Source organism: Dipodomys merriami, unplaced genomic scaffold (assembly GCF_024711535.1).
Source record: "Dipodomys merriami isolate MVZ:Mamm:240054 unplaced genomic scaffold, mDipMer1.0.p SCAF_307, whole genome shotgun sequence".
NCBI classification, from domain to species: domain Eukaryota; kingdom Metazoa; phylum Chordata; class Mammalia; order Rodentia; family Heteromyidae; genus Dipodomys; species Dipodomys merriami.
In genome coordinates, this window is record NW_027204571.1 from 367,346 (window position 1) to 382,833 (window position 15,488).

Consider the following 15,488-nt stretch of genomic DNA (forward strand, 5'->3'; position numbering starts at 1 on the left):
CCCCCGCGCGCATCCGTGCGCCGCCCGAGGCTGGCTGAGGGGTCGGCGGCCATTTTGTTCTTCTCGTGGTTCCAGTAGGGATCGAAGGAGGAAGCAGTGAGCGGGGCGGCTGGGGGGGGGAACCCGCCGCGGCTGCTGCCACCGCCGCCACCACCGCCCCTGTGCTCGTGGCGTGGCGGAGGAGGCGTGAGTCCCGGGCGCGAGCCGGCGGCGGCGGCGCCGCTGCTGCGGGAGGGCCGGCGGCGGGAAGGCGATGGCGGATATCGACAAACTCAACATCGACAGCATCATCCAACGGCTGCTGGAAGGTGAGGGGCGGGGCGGGGGCTCGCGGGCGGGGGCGGGGGGCGGTTGGGCCGCGGGGGCCGCGCGCCCGCCGCCGCCGCCGCCGCCGCCGTCCGGGCTCCGCTCATTCATTGCACGGGGCCGCGTCCTCCCCGCCGGCCCCGGGATTTGAAATCTCCTCTCCCGCCCTCCGCGCCGCCCCGCCGGTCCCGGGCTGGGGGGGGGTCCCGCTGCAGCCCCCGGCGCCCGGCGCGGCCCCTCGGGGTTCCGGCCCCGCCGCCTCCGTGTTTACGTTCGCGGCGGGCGGCGGGTCGGGGACCCGTTTCCGGGCGACGAACGACGGCGTGTCCGCGGGAGCTGAACCCGGATCCGGCCGGGTCCCCGTCCCGCCGGCTCCCCGGGGCCGGCCTCTGCGTCCAGCGCTCGTGGCGCCGAGCCGGCCGGGTCCGGCGCGCCGCGCCCCGCAGCCCGGCGACGCGGTGCCGGTCCCGTGGGAGCGAGCCCGGTCTCAGGGCTCAAGGTCACACACCGGGTGACCCTCGGGCGCGAAAGCCGCCGGCCGGGAGCGCCCGCGCCGCCCCGTGTGGAAGGAAGGAACCGAGGAGCTCAGGGGCCGAGGCCATGAGCCGAGAGCGAGCGCTTGGCGGGGCAGCGGGCTCGCAGCAGCGAGTCTGGACGGGCGGCTCCGGGCTCGAGCGGGCTCCCGAGGCCTTCGGAAAGTGGGGGCGGCAGCCCCGGTCCGGACTTGGGCGCCTGGCGGGTATCCCTCCTGGACGCAGCCCGTGAGCCTCGTCATCGGAAGTAAGTCATTCCAGTGAAACTGAACGAGCGCGTCCTTTCCTCAGTTTCCCCCACTTAGACTGCCCCGAAGGACACCCCCCCCCACTGCCAGTGAGGGCCCCTGGGGCGCTCGTACAAAAAACTGTGGCTGCCTGCTGGGGTGGGAAGCCTGCGCCTCGCTCGGGGCCTGCTCGTTTTAGTTAATACTGGGCTTCGTACGGGCAGCATCGATCTGAGACTGACTCAGGCAGCTTGCCTGAGAGGAGATTGTGATTTAAACGCTGTGGTTCTAAAGTTAATTTGTTAACTTCATTAAATATGTTTGTTCTCTAAGTGTGCGTGCGTGCGTGCACAGGGCAGGAGAGGCTACACTAGAATCGGCCCGTTTCCCAGCGGGAACCCGAGGACCTGGGACTTAGACTGGGGACATAACAGCTCTCAGGTCACCAAGTCTCCTTAACTTGAGTTTCCTCTGCTGTATCACATCGCAGCTTTTGTTATTTTTAATCCTTACAATTGTGCTGAGGAATCGACCTGCTAAACTTGGCGTGTCCATCATTTCTTACGGTTCCTCCTCACAATTTCATGTGCTTGAACACCAGGCTTTTGTGTTTCATTTGGCACTGAAGTGGATGAATGAAGCCACACTCTTACATCTTTGGGATGAGGCTAGCCACATAATACATGAACTCAGATCCTTTTTTAATGTGTTATAAGATTGTTCTTTTAAGCTTGAGGGCTGTGTGAGCCGGTTGCGGGGCTGCAGGCCAGTTGGGCATGGGCAGCTCCGAGGTGCGTCTTCTTGGGGAAGGCAGCACCCTGGCCGACCCAGGCAGGGACCGCGCCAGCTTCATGTTTCATTCAGGCTCTGCTCCCTAATGACAAAAACTCCACGTATAGGTGTGAGCTGCACCGTGAAAGTGAGGAGATGTAGGCAATGGTAAAGTTGGTCCGTCAGTGGTGTGAGCACCTGGAAATGTCTCAGCGAGTGGGGTCGGCTGCTTCATCTGTGCGGGGAGACGGCCACCGTAAGGCCGTGTGGCCCTCCGAGAAGTTGCTGTGACCTGTGCAGCTGCCTCACCTGTGCCACTTTGCCCTCGGTGATGAAGGCTGCTTCTGAAGGTGGTGTTGAGGAAGTCATTCCAAAATGGTTTGGGCATGTTTGTGTCGAGTTTTGGAAAGCAGCAGTCCCTGCTGAGGACGGGGCCGGAGTCTGGAGTCTCTGGTTTACGCTACTGTCCTGTCCAACAGTGTCGCCCTGAAGCTGCGTGGCCACTTGCCTGTCAGTGCTGGGAGCAGGGGTGAAATGCTCACAGCATGCATTTGTGTCTGGGGAGAGGCACAAGAGTGAGACCCGCTATCCTCAGATGTGGAATCAACATGGTCAGTACTCAGCTGCCCAGCGGCAGGAGTCAGTGAAGAGGTTCTGTGACCTGTGGTGACCTAGCCTGCAAAAGTCACCTGCAGAAGCTGTCCATCTGATGAGGACTTCCTCATCCTTGTTACACAGCCCTGTGAACAGCATGAAATGCTTCATAGACGAAACCCAAATGCCTTCCTCAAGACAGAAAAGGAAAGCCCAGCCCCAGTGACTCAAGCTGAAGTCCTAGCTGCTCTGGAGGCTGAGATTTGAGGATCATGCATGGTTCCAAGCTTCCAAGCAGCCAGCGCAGGAGTCTGTGAGACTTTTTTGTTTTTGTTTTTTTGTCAGTCATGAGGTTTGAACTCTGGGCCTGGGTGCTGTCCCTTAGTTCTTTAGCTCAAGGTGAGTGCTCTGCCTCTTGAGCCATAGTGCCACTTCAGGTTTTCTGGTGGTTTGATAAGAGTCTCATGGACTTTCCTGCCCGGATTAGCTTTGAACCTTGATCCTCAGATCTCAGCCTCCTGAGTAGCTAGGATGACAGATGTGAGCCACCAGTGCCTGGCTTCTGTGACACTCTTATCTCCAACAAACTACTCAGAAAAAGCCAGAATTGGTGCCATGGCTCAAGTGGAAGAGCGCTAATCTTGGGCACAAAGAGGCCTGTCTGGAACAGCCCAGGATCTTAGTTCAAGCCCTAGGACTGACCCTCCCCCCTCCAAAAAAAAAAAAAAGGCAAGGGAGAGGAAAGATTACATTTCCTTGGAGCTGGAATTGTGGAGAAAAATTTAGGTATTGGGATTAAAGCTCTGGCAAGCATGAAGGAAAGATGATTGATGGATGTCTTGATTCATCTGACATCCCTCTTCTGGAAAGAGTCTCTGTCACCTTGTCAAGGCTGGAAAACTGCACGCAGGGTCAGAGGAAGAGTGTGCTCCAGCATTTTATCAAAACGGTGTTTGTGGGGAATTAATTAAGCATCTAGCGCATTAAGCGCTTGCTAGAGCACTGGCAGTGTTGGGCATCTGCACGCTGATTGCTGCCTTTGAGGATGCCGTGAGGGCCGCACTCTACCTGGCACCAGCACTGCACTCAGGTGCTGTGGCGTACCTGAGTGGTGTACCACAACCACCTGCTGTGGTTGTGGTGGAAGGCTATGTAGTGTGCTGAAGAAACCAAATAAGCCTGAATTTGGGGCTCTCGCTCTGGCTTAGGCTATCCCCTTCCTAGAGCTTTTGCTGGTTAATTGGAGGTATGAGTCTAAGAGTCTCATGGGTTTTGTTTTTTTTTTTTCTGGCCAGTCCTGGGCCTTGAACTCAGGGCTGAGCTCTGTCCTTGAGCTTCTTTGGGCTCAAGGCCTAGTGCTCTACCACTTGAGTCACAGCACCACTTCCAGCTTTTTCTGTTTATGTGACATTGAGGAATGGAACCCAGGGCTTCATGCATGCCAGGCCAGCACTCTGCCACATTCCCAGTCCCGGGAAGATTTAATGTTGTAGATGTTAAATGAATTTTTTTCTTTAGGTGTAATGTGGCTTATTCTTCAGATTACCACCTAATTTAGTAGTGTTTTTTTTTTTTGTTTGTTTGTTTCTGGTGGTGCTAGGATTTGAACTTAGGCCTCAAGCTTACTGAGACTTAGAGTCTACCTCCATGAGCCACGCTTCCAGCCCAGCATCTTACTGGTTTTGGAGAAAGGAGTGTTGGAGCATTTTCTGCCCAGGCTGCCTTCAAACCCTGGTCCTATGGCTCTCAGCCTCCTGAGTAGCTAGGATTATAGGTGTGAGCCACCAGTGCTCTGCTTAATAGGATTATTTTAAAGCAAAATCTGATTTATTTTTATACTGGTTGTGCCATTCTTAGGTTCTAGAACTTCATTTTAATTTAGCTGGAGCTTTTTTTGTTGTTTTTTTTTGGGGGGGGGTAGGGGTTCGGTTGTGGGGCCTGAACTCTGGGCCTGGGTGCTGTCCCTCAGCTCTTCAGCTCAAGGCTAGCACTCTACCACTTGAGCCACAGCACCACTTCTGGCTTTTTTCTTTTTGCTTATATGGTGCTGAGGAATTGAACCCAGGGCCTCAGGCATGCAAGGCAAACGCTCTACCACTGAGCCACCTTCCCAGCCCCCAGCTGGAGCTTTTTTGTGTGTGTGCATGTAGTGCCTTTAATGTGACCTTCCAATGATGAAGGGTTTTTATGTGACCAGGAAAACGCTTCTTATCCTTAACCTCAGAATCACTTTAACTTTCTTCCATAGCTTTCCTCTTTTCTCTTGATGCTAGGCCTTAGGAGACGTTCTTACTGTTGGGTTGCACATGATCACTACTAAATTCTTTGTATATTTTGGAGAGGTGGTATGGGTGTTTGTACAATGTACTGGTGTTACTGCTTGGCCAGAGTGCAGACCAAATATACACATCCGGAACATGCTTTGCTGTCAGTGGCCATGGTGCATTTTCCCAAACCTGTTCTAAGCCAATAAGAAATATCTCACTAAGCCGGGTGCCGCAGGTGGCTTACACCTGTAATCCTAGCTATTCTGGAGGCTGATATCTGAAGATCATTGTTCAAAGCCAGCCTGGGCAGGAAAGTCCCTGAGACTCTTATCTCCAATAAATCACCAGAAAACCGGAGGTGGCGCTGTGGCTCAAGTGGCAGAGTGCACATCTTGAGCTGAAGAGCTGAGGGACAGCACAGGCCCAGAGTTCAAGCCCCACAACCTACCAAATAAAAGGAAAAGAAATACCTTACTAAAAAGTAGGTCTGTGCTATTTGAGTTTATCCACAGCCGCACACACCATTCCACACAGGCCTGCTCCCAGACTTCTGGGAGACGCTGCAGTGGCGTTGCGCACTGGACATTTGGGATGTGCTGGCGTTCAGTTACTGGTATGGTTTATGTTCGTTATCTGGACTGCTACTTAGAAAAGAGTCATGGATGACAATTTTGATTTTTCCCACCTGTGTCTGCTGTGGTGCACAGAACACGGTGCTAGCTTAGTCGTTTAGGTGAGTGGGTTTACACTCATGTGAAGAGCTGACTGGCACCTGTCTCTGCAGCTCACAGCCACACAAAGTGCAGACGCCCCCGTCCTGGTTGGGTTTCAGCGGTGTTGAAGGAATTGTCCGTAGGGCGGAGGTGCAGTCAGTTGTGGGTAGAAATGGCATTTTTAACAGCTGCCATGGCCTGGTGTGTCCTGAATACTGCTTATTCCCCACTCGCTCCCCTCATTCCTCCCCCACTCCTGGAAAGGAGAGGGGAGGAGAGGGGAAGGGGAAAGGGAAGGGGAGTAAAGTCGGGTCTCTGCACGCTGCAGCCCTTAATGCCTCCATGTTGAAAGGATGGACAAGGCTTCCGTGCCTCGGTCACTTTGCTTAGGGAGCAGGACTGCTGGGTTTTGTGGTGTTTTCGGACAAGTCCCAAGGCTGGAGCCATGCCTGGCCGCCTGGGAGGCTCTGACTTTGGCCTCCAGCCTCCCGGATGGGAGGGAAGCGCCTGGCGGTGAGAAGGCCATGCTGAGTCCTTAGCACGGGTTCAAGAAGTATGCCGATGAACTGTCAGGAGAATGGCGCTGTTGTTTGGGGGTTTCGTGTTGCTAGTTCTGGGTCTGAACTCAGAATTACATGCTTGTGCAACAGTTACTCTGCCACTTGAACCATGCCTCCAGCTTGGCTTTTTACTAGTTATTTTGTGAAGATGGAGTCCTGTGGACTTTTTCTGCCTAGCTTGGCCTTGAACCACTGTCCTCCAGATCTCAGCCTCCTGATTAGCCAGGCTTACGAGCTTGAGTGGCTGATACCCAGGTAGGAATAGGATTTTATTTTATTTATATATATATATATATTTTTTTTTTTTTTTTTTTGTCGGTCATGGGGCTTGAACTGTGGGCCTGGGTGCTGGCCCTCAGCTCTTCAGCTCAAGGTGAGTGCTCTACCACTTGAGCCACAGCACCACTTCCGGTTTTCTGGTGGTTAATTGGAGATGAATCTCACAGACTTTCCTGCCTGGACTGGCTTTGAACTGTGATCCTCAGATCTCAGCCTTCAGAGTAGCTAGGATTACAGTGGTGAGCCACTGGCGCCCAGCTAGGAATAGGATTTTTGTTAGAAAAAAACTCTGGCCAGGGGCTGGGAAGGTGACTCAGTGGTAGAGCGCTTGCCTTGCATGCCTGAGGCCCTGGGTTCGATTTCTCAGCACCACATAAGCAAAAAGAAAAAAAGCTGGAAGTGGCGCTGTGGCTCAAGTGGTAGAGCGCTAGCCTTGAGCTGAAGAGCTGAGGGACAATGCCCAGGTCCAGAGTTCAGGTCCCACGACCGGACCCCCCCCCCCAAAAAAAAAAAAAGCAAAAAAAAAAAAAAAAAAAAACGGGCTGGAAATTGGCTCAGTGGTAGAGCACTTGCCTTGCATGCAAAAGGGCCTGGGTTCAATTCCTCAGCACCACATAAGCAAAAAGAAAAAAGCCGGAAGTGGCGCTGTGGCTCAAGTGGTAGAGTGCTAGCCTTGAGCTGAAGAGCTGAGGGACAGCACCCAGGCCCACAAAAACAAAAAAAACTCTGGCCAGAGCTGGGCACCAGTGACTCGCCTGTTATCCTGCCCACTCAGTAGGAGGCTGAGATCCGAGGATCACAGTTCAAAGTTAGCGTAGGCAGAAAGGTCTGTGAGATTCTTGCCTCTAATAAACTATTCAGAAAAAGCCAGAAGCGGCGTTGTGGCTCAGGTGGTAGAATACTAGACTTGAGCACAGAGAGGCTCGGGGACAGCACCCAGGCTCTGAGTTCAAGCCCTCAGACCGGGAAAAACAACAACAAAAACACCTTTGGCCATGCCAGGTGGCACATGCCTATAATCTCAACCTTTGGAGGCTGAGACAGGAGGATTTTGAGATCCGGATACATCTGGGCATCATAGCAAGATCTTGTCTCAAGAAGAAAAGAAACAGCATAGTTAATTATCCAACTATGTCTGTTTAATCTGATGACATTGATTTACTACAATAGCATTCATAGGAATAGGACAGTAAGCTCACTGTCTATATAGGTATAAACCCAGTGTTACAAAAACACTTTCTGAGAGGACTTAAGAATAGGTACCTGGTTTACAGGTAGAAAACCCTGCTGAAGAGGATTCAGACTGAAACTGGAAGCTTTTTAGGAGGGCCTTCTACCCAAGAATAAATTTCCCTACTGGGCAGTCTGCCGAGGTTTCTAGCTAGCGTGTGGAATCGCCAGTGTTGGGGTTTCCTGGCCAGTGGAGCGAGTCCCCCCATTCTTCTCCGGGCGAGCTTCTGTAGTGCCAGTGTGCGCCTGTGTTTTCTGACCAAAGATTTTGTGGTTGGTCAGTTGCTGTTGTATTTGGAACGTGTGCATCTGTTTCATACTTCCAGATTATCATTGCATTGTTTTTGTTTCATAATGTTTTGATAAATAAAAACTGTTCATCTTTTGGCCTGGCTATATATTTTTAGGTCAAAAGTAGTGAATTGCCTGAAGTTATGTAGAACCAATCCAAAAACCTGGGCATCTGGGCCTTGTCTCATTCTGTGCCTCAAGAGTTACAAGTGGGGGCTGGGAAGGTGGCTCAGTGGTAGAGCGCTTGCCTTGCATGCCTGAGGCCCTGGGTTCGATTCCTCAGCACCATATAAGCAAAAAGAAAAAAGCCGGAAGTGACGTTGTGGCTCAAGTGGTAGAGTGCTAGCCTTGAGCTGAAGAGCTGAAGGACAGCGCCCAGGCCCAGAGTTCAGGCCCCACGACCGGACCCCCTCCAAAAAAAAAAAAAAAAAGTTACAAGTGATGCTGGGCGTCAAGTGGCTCCGGGTATCTGTGGCCACACAGATCCTAGCTATTCAGGAGGCTGAGAGGATGGCGGTTCAAAGCCAGCCTGGGCAGGAAAGTCCGTGAGACTTATCTCCAATGATAAACCAGAAATCTGGAAGTGGTGCTGTGGCTCAAGTGGTAGAGCACTAGCCTTGAGCTGAAGAGCTGAGGGACAGCGCCCAGGCCCAGAGTTCAAGCTCTAGGACTAGCGAAAGAAAAAGAAGAAATCTCCCACTATGTGAATGCCAACCCGCTTGTGACCCTTGAGAAGAGAAAGGTGAGGGCAGAAAGTGCCTGGGCTGTGCCGCAGCCCCGCCCCCGCTGCCTTGTCTTTGCTCAGCTGGGCTAATTGACACATTTCTCTCCTGCAGTGAGAGGGTCCAAGCCAGGTAAGAATGTCCAGCTGCAGGAGAATGAAATCAGAGGACTATGTTTGAAGTCCCGCGAGATCTTTCTCAGTCAGCCTATCCTACTAGAACTTGAAGCACCACTCAAAATATGTGGTAAGTTTTGACAGACTGAACTATCTTTGGTTGTGTGGCTGACAGGCCAATAAGTATGTGGGGCTCTTCATTCACCAGCAGAATCATTCCCGTGGATTGAATCTCGGAACGCCTGAAAGCTAACTTACACAGCAGCTTTAGAGTAAACGCCTCTACTGACCCCTCTGTGGTGTTGAGATTTTAAATAATTATTTTACTGGAGAGCTAAGATCGGAATATATTGGGATTGTGTTGAAGTTTAAACCTACCCTGGTGTTACACATGAGTGAAAGCTAGTACTTGACACTTGGTGCTCATGTGTCCTCCCACATCTGTGGAGTTGAAGCAGGTTCCTCTCTGTATAGACTGCAGAACCTGAACTGGCCTGGAGCGGTGCTGCGCACTCTCAGCCTCTTGCCCTGTGCGTTAGACACATCCTTGAAAGGGGAACTGCCAGCCGGGCACCACGGAGGCCACGTTTTCAATCTGTGGGGCCAGGGTGTGTGCCCCAGCTCCTGGGGATGGAGCTGCAAGGAAGAACTAGCAAAGCGCAGGCTGACACTGCTTCCCAGCATGGATGCCTAGCGCATGGGCTGGCTTCAGGACACCGTTGCTGCTTTTATTATGCTCAGCTGTGTGGAGTGGCATAGGATTGGAGTGTACTTCATGTTGGCTGTGAAATTGTTACAGGTCATTGCCATTGTGACAGTGAACCGAGCTGTAAGCGTGGGAGCACTGTCTCACGGAGTCTCGCCTCTCTCTAGGTGACATCCATGGGCAATACTATGATTTGCTTCGACTTTTTGAATATGGGGGCTTCCCACCAGAAAGCAACTATCTCTTTCTGGGGGACTACGTGGACAGGGGGAAGCAGTCCCTGGAGACGATCTGCCTCTTACTGGCCTACAAGATCAAGTACCCCGAGAACTTCTTTCTTCTCAGAGGCAACCACGAGTGCGCCAGCATCAATAGAATTTATGGGTTTTATGATGAATGTAAGTATTCCCTGCGTCCAAGGGAAGTGTGTGTGGGTGTGTGGGTGTATGGGCGTGCGTGCGCGCGCGACTGTGCTCTTGCTATGTTTGTGACAGTGTTTAGATGCAGTTAGAAGTTCACGTCCTTCTTTTATTGACTTGCTTTTTTCTCCAGGGTTGCCTTTGCTGAGACACAGTGCAGGTGCTACTCTGGTGGTGGTGATTGAGGGGTGGCTTTGTGGAGGTCTCTGCAAAGTGCCGACTCACACAGAACTCACTCTTACAAAGAGTCTGAGTGAGAACTTACCTAGACACTGTGGTTCTCAACAGCTTTACGCAGAGAGATTTCACATAGCCCCGGTGTGCGCTCTGCGTCTACCGTGCTTTTCCTAAAGGAAAGTGCTTCCAATACCTGTCAGAGTGGCCTGGCTTCTGGCACATTGATACTAAGGAGGAAAGGCATTTACTTTTCTTAAACATGCTGAGTAGAGAAAGAAAAATGATGTTTAAAATTAATTTTTAAATTACATGTAATCCGTGGCCCCATTTTGGATATCAAGATAAGTGTACTCTGTTAGTCCCCTTTGACTGGAGAATAGCATCTGAGCATGTGCGCCAAGCATGTGCGGTGTTAAGTGGTCTGTGTCTGCTGGTGCTCACTGCCTGGCCGGAAGCTCCCAGCTTAGGGCGGACCCAGTGGGCATGAGCTCTTCTGTTTCCTTGGGGAGAAAACGGCGGCGCATAATTACCTTAGAAATAGGAAGCTTTAGGTTCGTGCTAGATTTTAGACAGATTTGGTGCTACAACAATTGGAATCTGATGGTAATTCCTAATCATCTTAGCGAGAATTCTTACACACGTGCGGGACATTTGAAAATATTCCATGTAAAGATGGGAATCAGACATCTCTGCCTCCCAAGCACCCACCTTCAGTCCCCTCCAGGAGATTTTGAAGAAGACATAGTTTTGTTGACTTGAAAGATAATCAAAATCTTGCTTTTAGAGCAACTTGTCGAATGTGAAACTGCAGAAGAGACACTTCTAACCATCCTAAATGTTCACAGGTAAAAGAAGATACAACATTAAACTATGGAAGACTTTCACAGACTGTTTTAACTGCTTGCCAATAGCAGCCATCGTGGATGAGAAAATATTCTGCTGTCATGGGGGTATGTGGCTGGCTGTCATCAGAAGTCTTCCTGATGGTGGGGCTGGCGTCTGGGAGCCGCCTGGGGTGACCGCCTTCATCAGCACTGTGTATAGCCCGACCATCCAGATAGAGGTCTGGAGGAAACGCATTTGTGGCAAGGAACTGTAGACAGTGACAGTGTGATTTGAAAATAGAGCAGAAAGTGCTCTTAAATATAAAATGAGCCATGCTTAACCTGCTGAGCCATAGATCCTTTTGAATACTGAAAGTATAACTCTTCCTTTGATCTGTTTTTGATCCTCTGACTTGGGAGTCTGAGTTTCTTTGCTTTGCTTGGTGTGTGAAGCCATTAAAATAGCGTCAGAGAAGATTCAAAGAGCCAGCCGAAGATGGTGCTTTAATGAAGGCAAGAGAGCAGCCAGGGCTGGCCAGGTGGCTCAGTGTAGAGTGCTCGCCTAGCATGCATGAAGCCCTGGGTTCTATTCCTCAGTACCACAGGAAAATGCCAGAAGTGGTGCTGTGGCTAGAGTGCTATCCTTGAGCACAGAGAGAGGCTCAGGAACAGAGCCCAGGCCCTGAGTTCAAGCTCCAGGACTGGAGCCATGTGCTGGCTGGTCAGAGCGCGGTGGTCTGTGTGCACCCTGCACTGCACCTTAGGGTGTGCATTGCGGCCTGACCTGGGAACGGGGTCAGTGCCCCTGGTCACTCGGTTTAATCACCATACCGTGATGCTGAATACCAAAGCCCCTGTTTCTGTGTATTTCATGTATGGCAAGCTCTGTCGTGTGTTGCTTTAACCCAGGCCAGCCTAGCCATAGGCGTCGGTGTCGGTGTCCGAGGGAGCTGTGGAAGGCCACTGGGCTGCTCCTTCAGTGTTTCCCTTCTTCCGCAGGTTTATCACCAGATCTTCAATCTATGGAGCAGATTCGGCGAATTATGCGACCAACTGATGTGCCTGATCAAGGTCTTCTTTGTGATCTTTTGTGGTCTGACCCCGATAAAGATGTCTTAGGCTGGGGTGAAAATGACAGAGGCGTGTCCTTCACGTTTGGTGCAGAAGTGGTTGCCAAATTCCTCCATAAGCATGATTTGGACCTTATTTGTAGAGCCCATCAGGTATTGGTTTTGAATTTTGCGTGTTCACCTTCGCGCGTGTGTGAGCCCGACCCTCCCTGTGGTGTGGTGGGTAGGTATTGCTTCCTCAGCAGAAGTCGGTCTCTGCAGCGACCTGCAGGGCAGCGGCAGCGGCAGCGGCAGCGGGAGCCGGCAGCCGGCGAGGGCTTTGCTTGGCCAAATGTGCGTCTGCTCACGCTGAAAAACCTTTCTCTCTAAGGTGGTTGAAGACGGATATGAATTTTTTGCGAAGAGGCAGTTGGTCACTCTGTTCTCTGCACCAAATTACTGTGGAGAGTTTGACAATGCGGGGGCCATGATGAGCGTGGACGAGACGCTGATGTGTTCCTTCCAGGTAGGCGCCAGCCCCTCCCCGCGGCCCAGCCTGCTCTTGTCTTCAGCCACCTTTCTAGACCTTTCTCCCAGTGTTGAATTTAACTTGCCCATTTATTAAACAAGTAAACGTTCCTTGTACTTAGAACTTTGTTTCCTCTAACTAAAACTGTGACTGTAATGTTGAGCTGAAATTAAAGAGCTGCTTGTGTGTGCCAGCCATGCGTGTGGGCCTGCGTGCCTGGAGTGCCGTGTGGTAAAGTGGCGCCATCAGCTTCTCTCCAAGCTGTGTGGGGCTCCCTGGCCCTGTTGTCCACCTCCACAGGGCGAAAGCATTAGCTCCGCCCACATCTGCTTGGGAGGAACATGGTGGGGCGGCCGCTGAGAGCCCGCAGCAGCTACCAGTTGAGTGGACTGGACCCATTGGACCCATTCTGCTAGCATGAGCTTACCTAGGGTGCTCACAGCTCCGGGCGCTGCAAGGACCCCACATGCGCCACACTCCCTGTGGGTCCTGGGGACTGCTGTTCCGAAGGACTGCCCACTTGGGTGAGGAGCAGCACTCGTGTGTACGTGTGTGTACGTGTGTACGTGTACGCACGCACATATGTATGCATGTGTACATGTGCATTTGTCCCATTGCTGATAGCACCCAGATGTCCCATGTGGGCTTGGCCTGCCGGTGGAGCTGCTGAAAATGGCCAGAACCTTTCTAAGCAAAAGATATGTGAGTGAGAATGTAAAACCTTCAAGATTGGGAGTTGAGCATATTTCCTAAAATGCCTTTGTCATCTTCGCAGATTTTAAAGCCTGCAGAGAAAAAGAAGCCGAATGCCACGAGACCTGTCACGCCACCCCGCGGTATGATCACAAAGCAAGCAAAGAAATAGTGTCGCCCTGCCACGCGGTCAGGACTTGTACCATAGAGTTATAGATAGCCTTCATTTTTCAGACTGCGCGTGCGTGCCGGTCAGCCTGCTCAGATAGACCTGTGCTGTGGGCCCTCCCCTCTTCGACTTAAGGATGGCATTTGCTGGTTATAACAGCAAATGAAAGAAAAATGATTTTGTTTTTAAATACCCTATTCCTTTTGCAAACAACGTTAATGATGTGTTAGAGCTGTACACCCCAGGACAGTTTATCCTGTCAGAGGAGTAAGTGTACAATTGATTTTTTTTAATTCAGTGCAAACCATGAAATAGTGTAAATGCTCGTTTTCTTTAGGATATAAAGAGCCCTAGGGTGCTCTGAGTCTGTACATGTTACTGTCATGAAATGCATACTGTTGATATAAACCACTGTGAACATTTTTTTATTTTCAGATTTTGTTTGAAAGGGATTGCTTTCTCTCCTTGTCTTGTCCTGTGCACCGGAGTCCCCTAGCTCTGACAGTAGGAGTGCCCTGCACCTCCAGCCCCTCTGCTAGGGTGTGCGTTACTAAAGCACAGCCCTCCTGTACTCCTCTTGACAACTGAAGCCATTCTTTAAATGCCTGGGACTTGGAAAGCCAAAGCCTCCGCCCCTCAGCACGGGGCGTGCGGGAGGAGGGAGCGCCCGCAGCCACCCCCCCCCCCCGCCCGGGCCCAGAGAGGCTTTGGGTTTTGAATAGCAGTTAGTAATAGAGTACTGTTTAAGCTATTAATGATTAAAGTTAATAACATTTTGTACGATTTCCATATAGTCTATTCATTAAGTAATCTTTTTACAGTTGGATCAGGCCTGAACCCGTCCATTCAGAAAGCTTCAAATTATAGAAACAATACTGTTCTATACGAGTGACCGATTATGCTTTCTTTGGCCTACACTACATTCTTTATCCTTCGGTGAAGTTGAGGCTTGTCAGTCAGAACAAAGGAACTAACTTGCTGTCCACCAGTTTATACAGAACTCACAGTGTCTATGACTTTTTTAAACTAAGATCTGTTAAAAAGAAATCTGTTTCAACAGATGACCATGTACAATACCATGTGATAAAAATTGAGACTTATTAAATGGCGAACTTGTTAAATCTTCTCAGTCAGTGTCTATTTATCAGCACAATACACACAGGACCACTGCTGATGGCGCATTGAATAGATTTTAATGAATAAATCGTTCTGGAAACCACAGCTCCATTGGCTTTGTCTTCCTTTCAGTCATCTGTTTTCCAAGGGTAGGTCACACCAATGGCGCTGTTCTTGCCACCAAATGTGGGTGTGGCCAGGCTGCTCCCTCGCCAGCTGACCTGTCTGGGTCCACTTGAACTTGGGGGCCTAAAGGCGTCTGCAGCCTCGCCAGCTCTGCTCTTGTCCCCACCCAGCTTTTCAGGAGCAGTGCTTTGTCTTTATTGCTGGCGTGCGGACACACGTGTCAGTGGATGAGCTTTGTTGGAAACAGTTCCGTTGTGGCGTGGGGAGAGGACTCACCCGGGAGGCCGGGGCCACTGTGAAAGGCGGAGGGATGCACGTGGACCTGGAGCTGTGATGTTGAGAGACAGCGTGGGTGGTGTGGGTATCACTACGCGGTGCCCTGAGCTGTCCTGAGCAGTAGCAGTGTTTCTGGGATTCCACAGTTCCCCTGTGTGCTGGAATCAGTGTGCCCGGCTTAGGCTGTGCCAGTCCTGAGTGTGATGCCCAGCTGCAGATTTAATTGTCCAGTTGTGGGGCCTGAACTCTGGGCCTGAGTGGTGTCCCTCAGCTCTTCAGCTCAAGGCTAGCGCTCTACCACTTGAGCCACAGCGCCACTTCCGGCTTTTTTTTTCTTTTTGCTTATATGGTGCTGAGGAATGGAACCCAGGGCCTCAAGCATGCAAGGCAAGCGCTCTACCACTGAGCCACCTTCCCAGCCCTGCAGATTTCTTTACAGAGATGAGTCACGTGGAATGAGAGCATGTTGATGGCTCGTGGACTTAGCCGGCTCCACACCCTTCTCATTTCACCCTGGTCTCCTGTGCCTCTAACCTGGGTTTCCCACCTGAAACGTGTATGAAGTACGTGTGCAGAGCGCCCCCCCCCCACCGCCATAGCAGACATGACAGGAGGAAGGTGTGGCCGTGCAGCTGGGGGGCTTCAAGTCTGTTGGCACAATCGGAAAAGGAGGAGATGACTGGATGACTGCAGCCTCCATGGCCACATCCGCCAGCCTGAGCCCTGTCCACGGAGTGTGGGCATGCTGTCATGGCACCAGCGACTCCAGGGGCACGCTCACAGATGGAGTGGATC

At 51.6% G+C, this 15,488-nt stretch overlaps 1 protein-coding gene across 2 annotated transcripts; it reads left to right on the forward strand.

Moving 5' to 3' along the window:
• On the forward strand, positions 1 to 14,396 carry LOC138840917 (serine/threonine-protein phosphatase PP1-gamma catalytic subunit). 2 transcript variants are annotated; one of them, XM_070041343.1, is made up of 8 exons: positions 1 to 308; positions 8,608 to 8,739; positions 9,483 to 9,713; positions 10,757 to 10,861; positions 11,735 to 11,958; positions 12,176 to 12,310; positions 13,089 to 13,149; positions 13,997 to 14,396. In XM_070041343.1, exons 1-8 carry the CDS (start codon positions 254 to 256, stop codon positions 14,065 to 14,067), a joined length of 1,014 nt encoding a protein of 337 aa, XP_069897444.1. In that variant the 5' UTR covers positions 1 to 253; the 3' UTR covers positions 14,068 to 14,396. The 2 variants fall into 2 exon arrangements, with proteins under 2 accessions (XP_069897444.1, XP_069897445.1); XM_070041344.1 differs by lacking the exon at positions 13,997 to 14,396 and adding an exon at positions 13,611 to 13,918.
• Positions 14,397 to 15,488: the final 1,092 nt, after the last annotated feature.

Bases quoted from the DNA above. Each gene is read 5' to 3' on its own strand.
- LOC138840917 (XM_070041343.1), top strand. From the start codon at position 254: ATGGCGGATATCGACAAACTCAACATCGACAGCATCATCCAACGGCTG. The intron at 8,740-9,482 runs GTAAGTTTTGAC...GCCTCTCTCTAG, and splicing joins AGCACCACTCAAAATATGTG to GTGACATCCATGGGCAATAC. The intron at 11,959-12,175 runs GTATTGGTTTTG...TTTCTCTCTAAG, and splicing joins TTATTTGTAGAGCCCATCAG to GTGGTTGAAGACGGATATGA.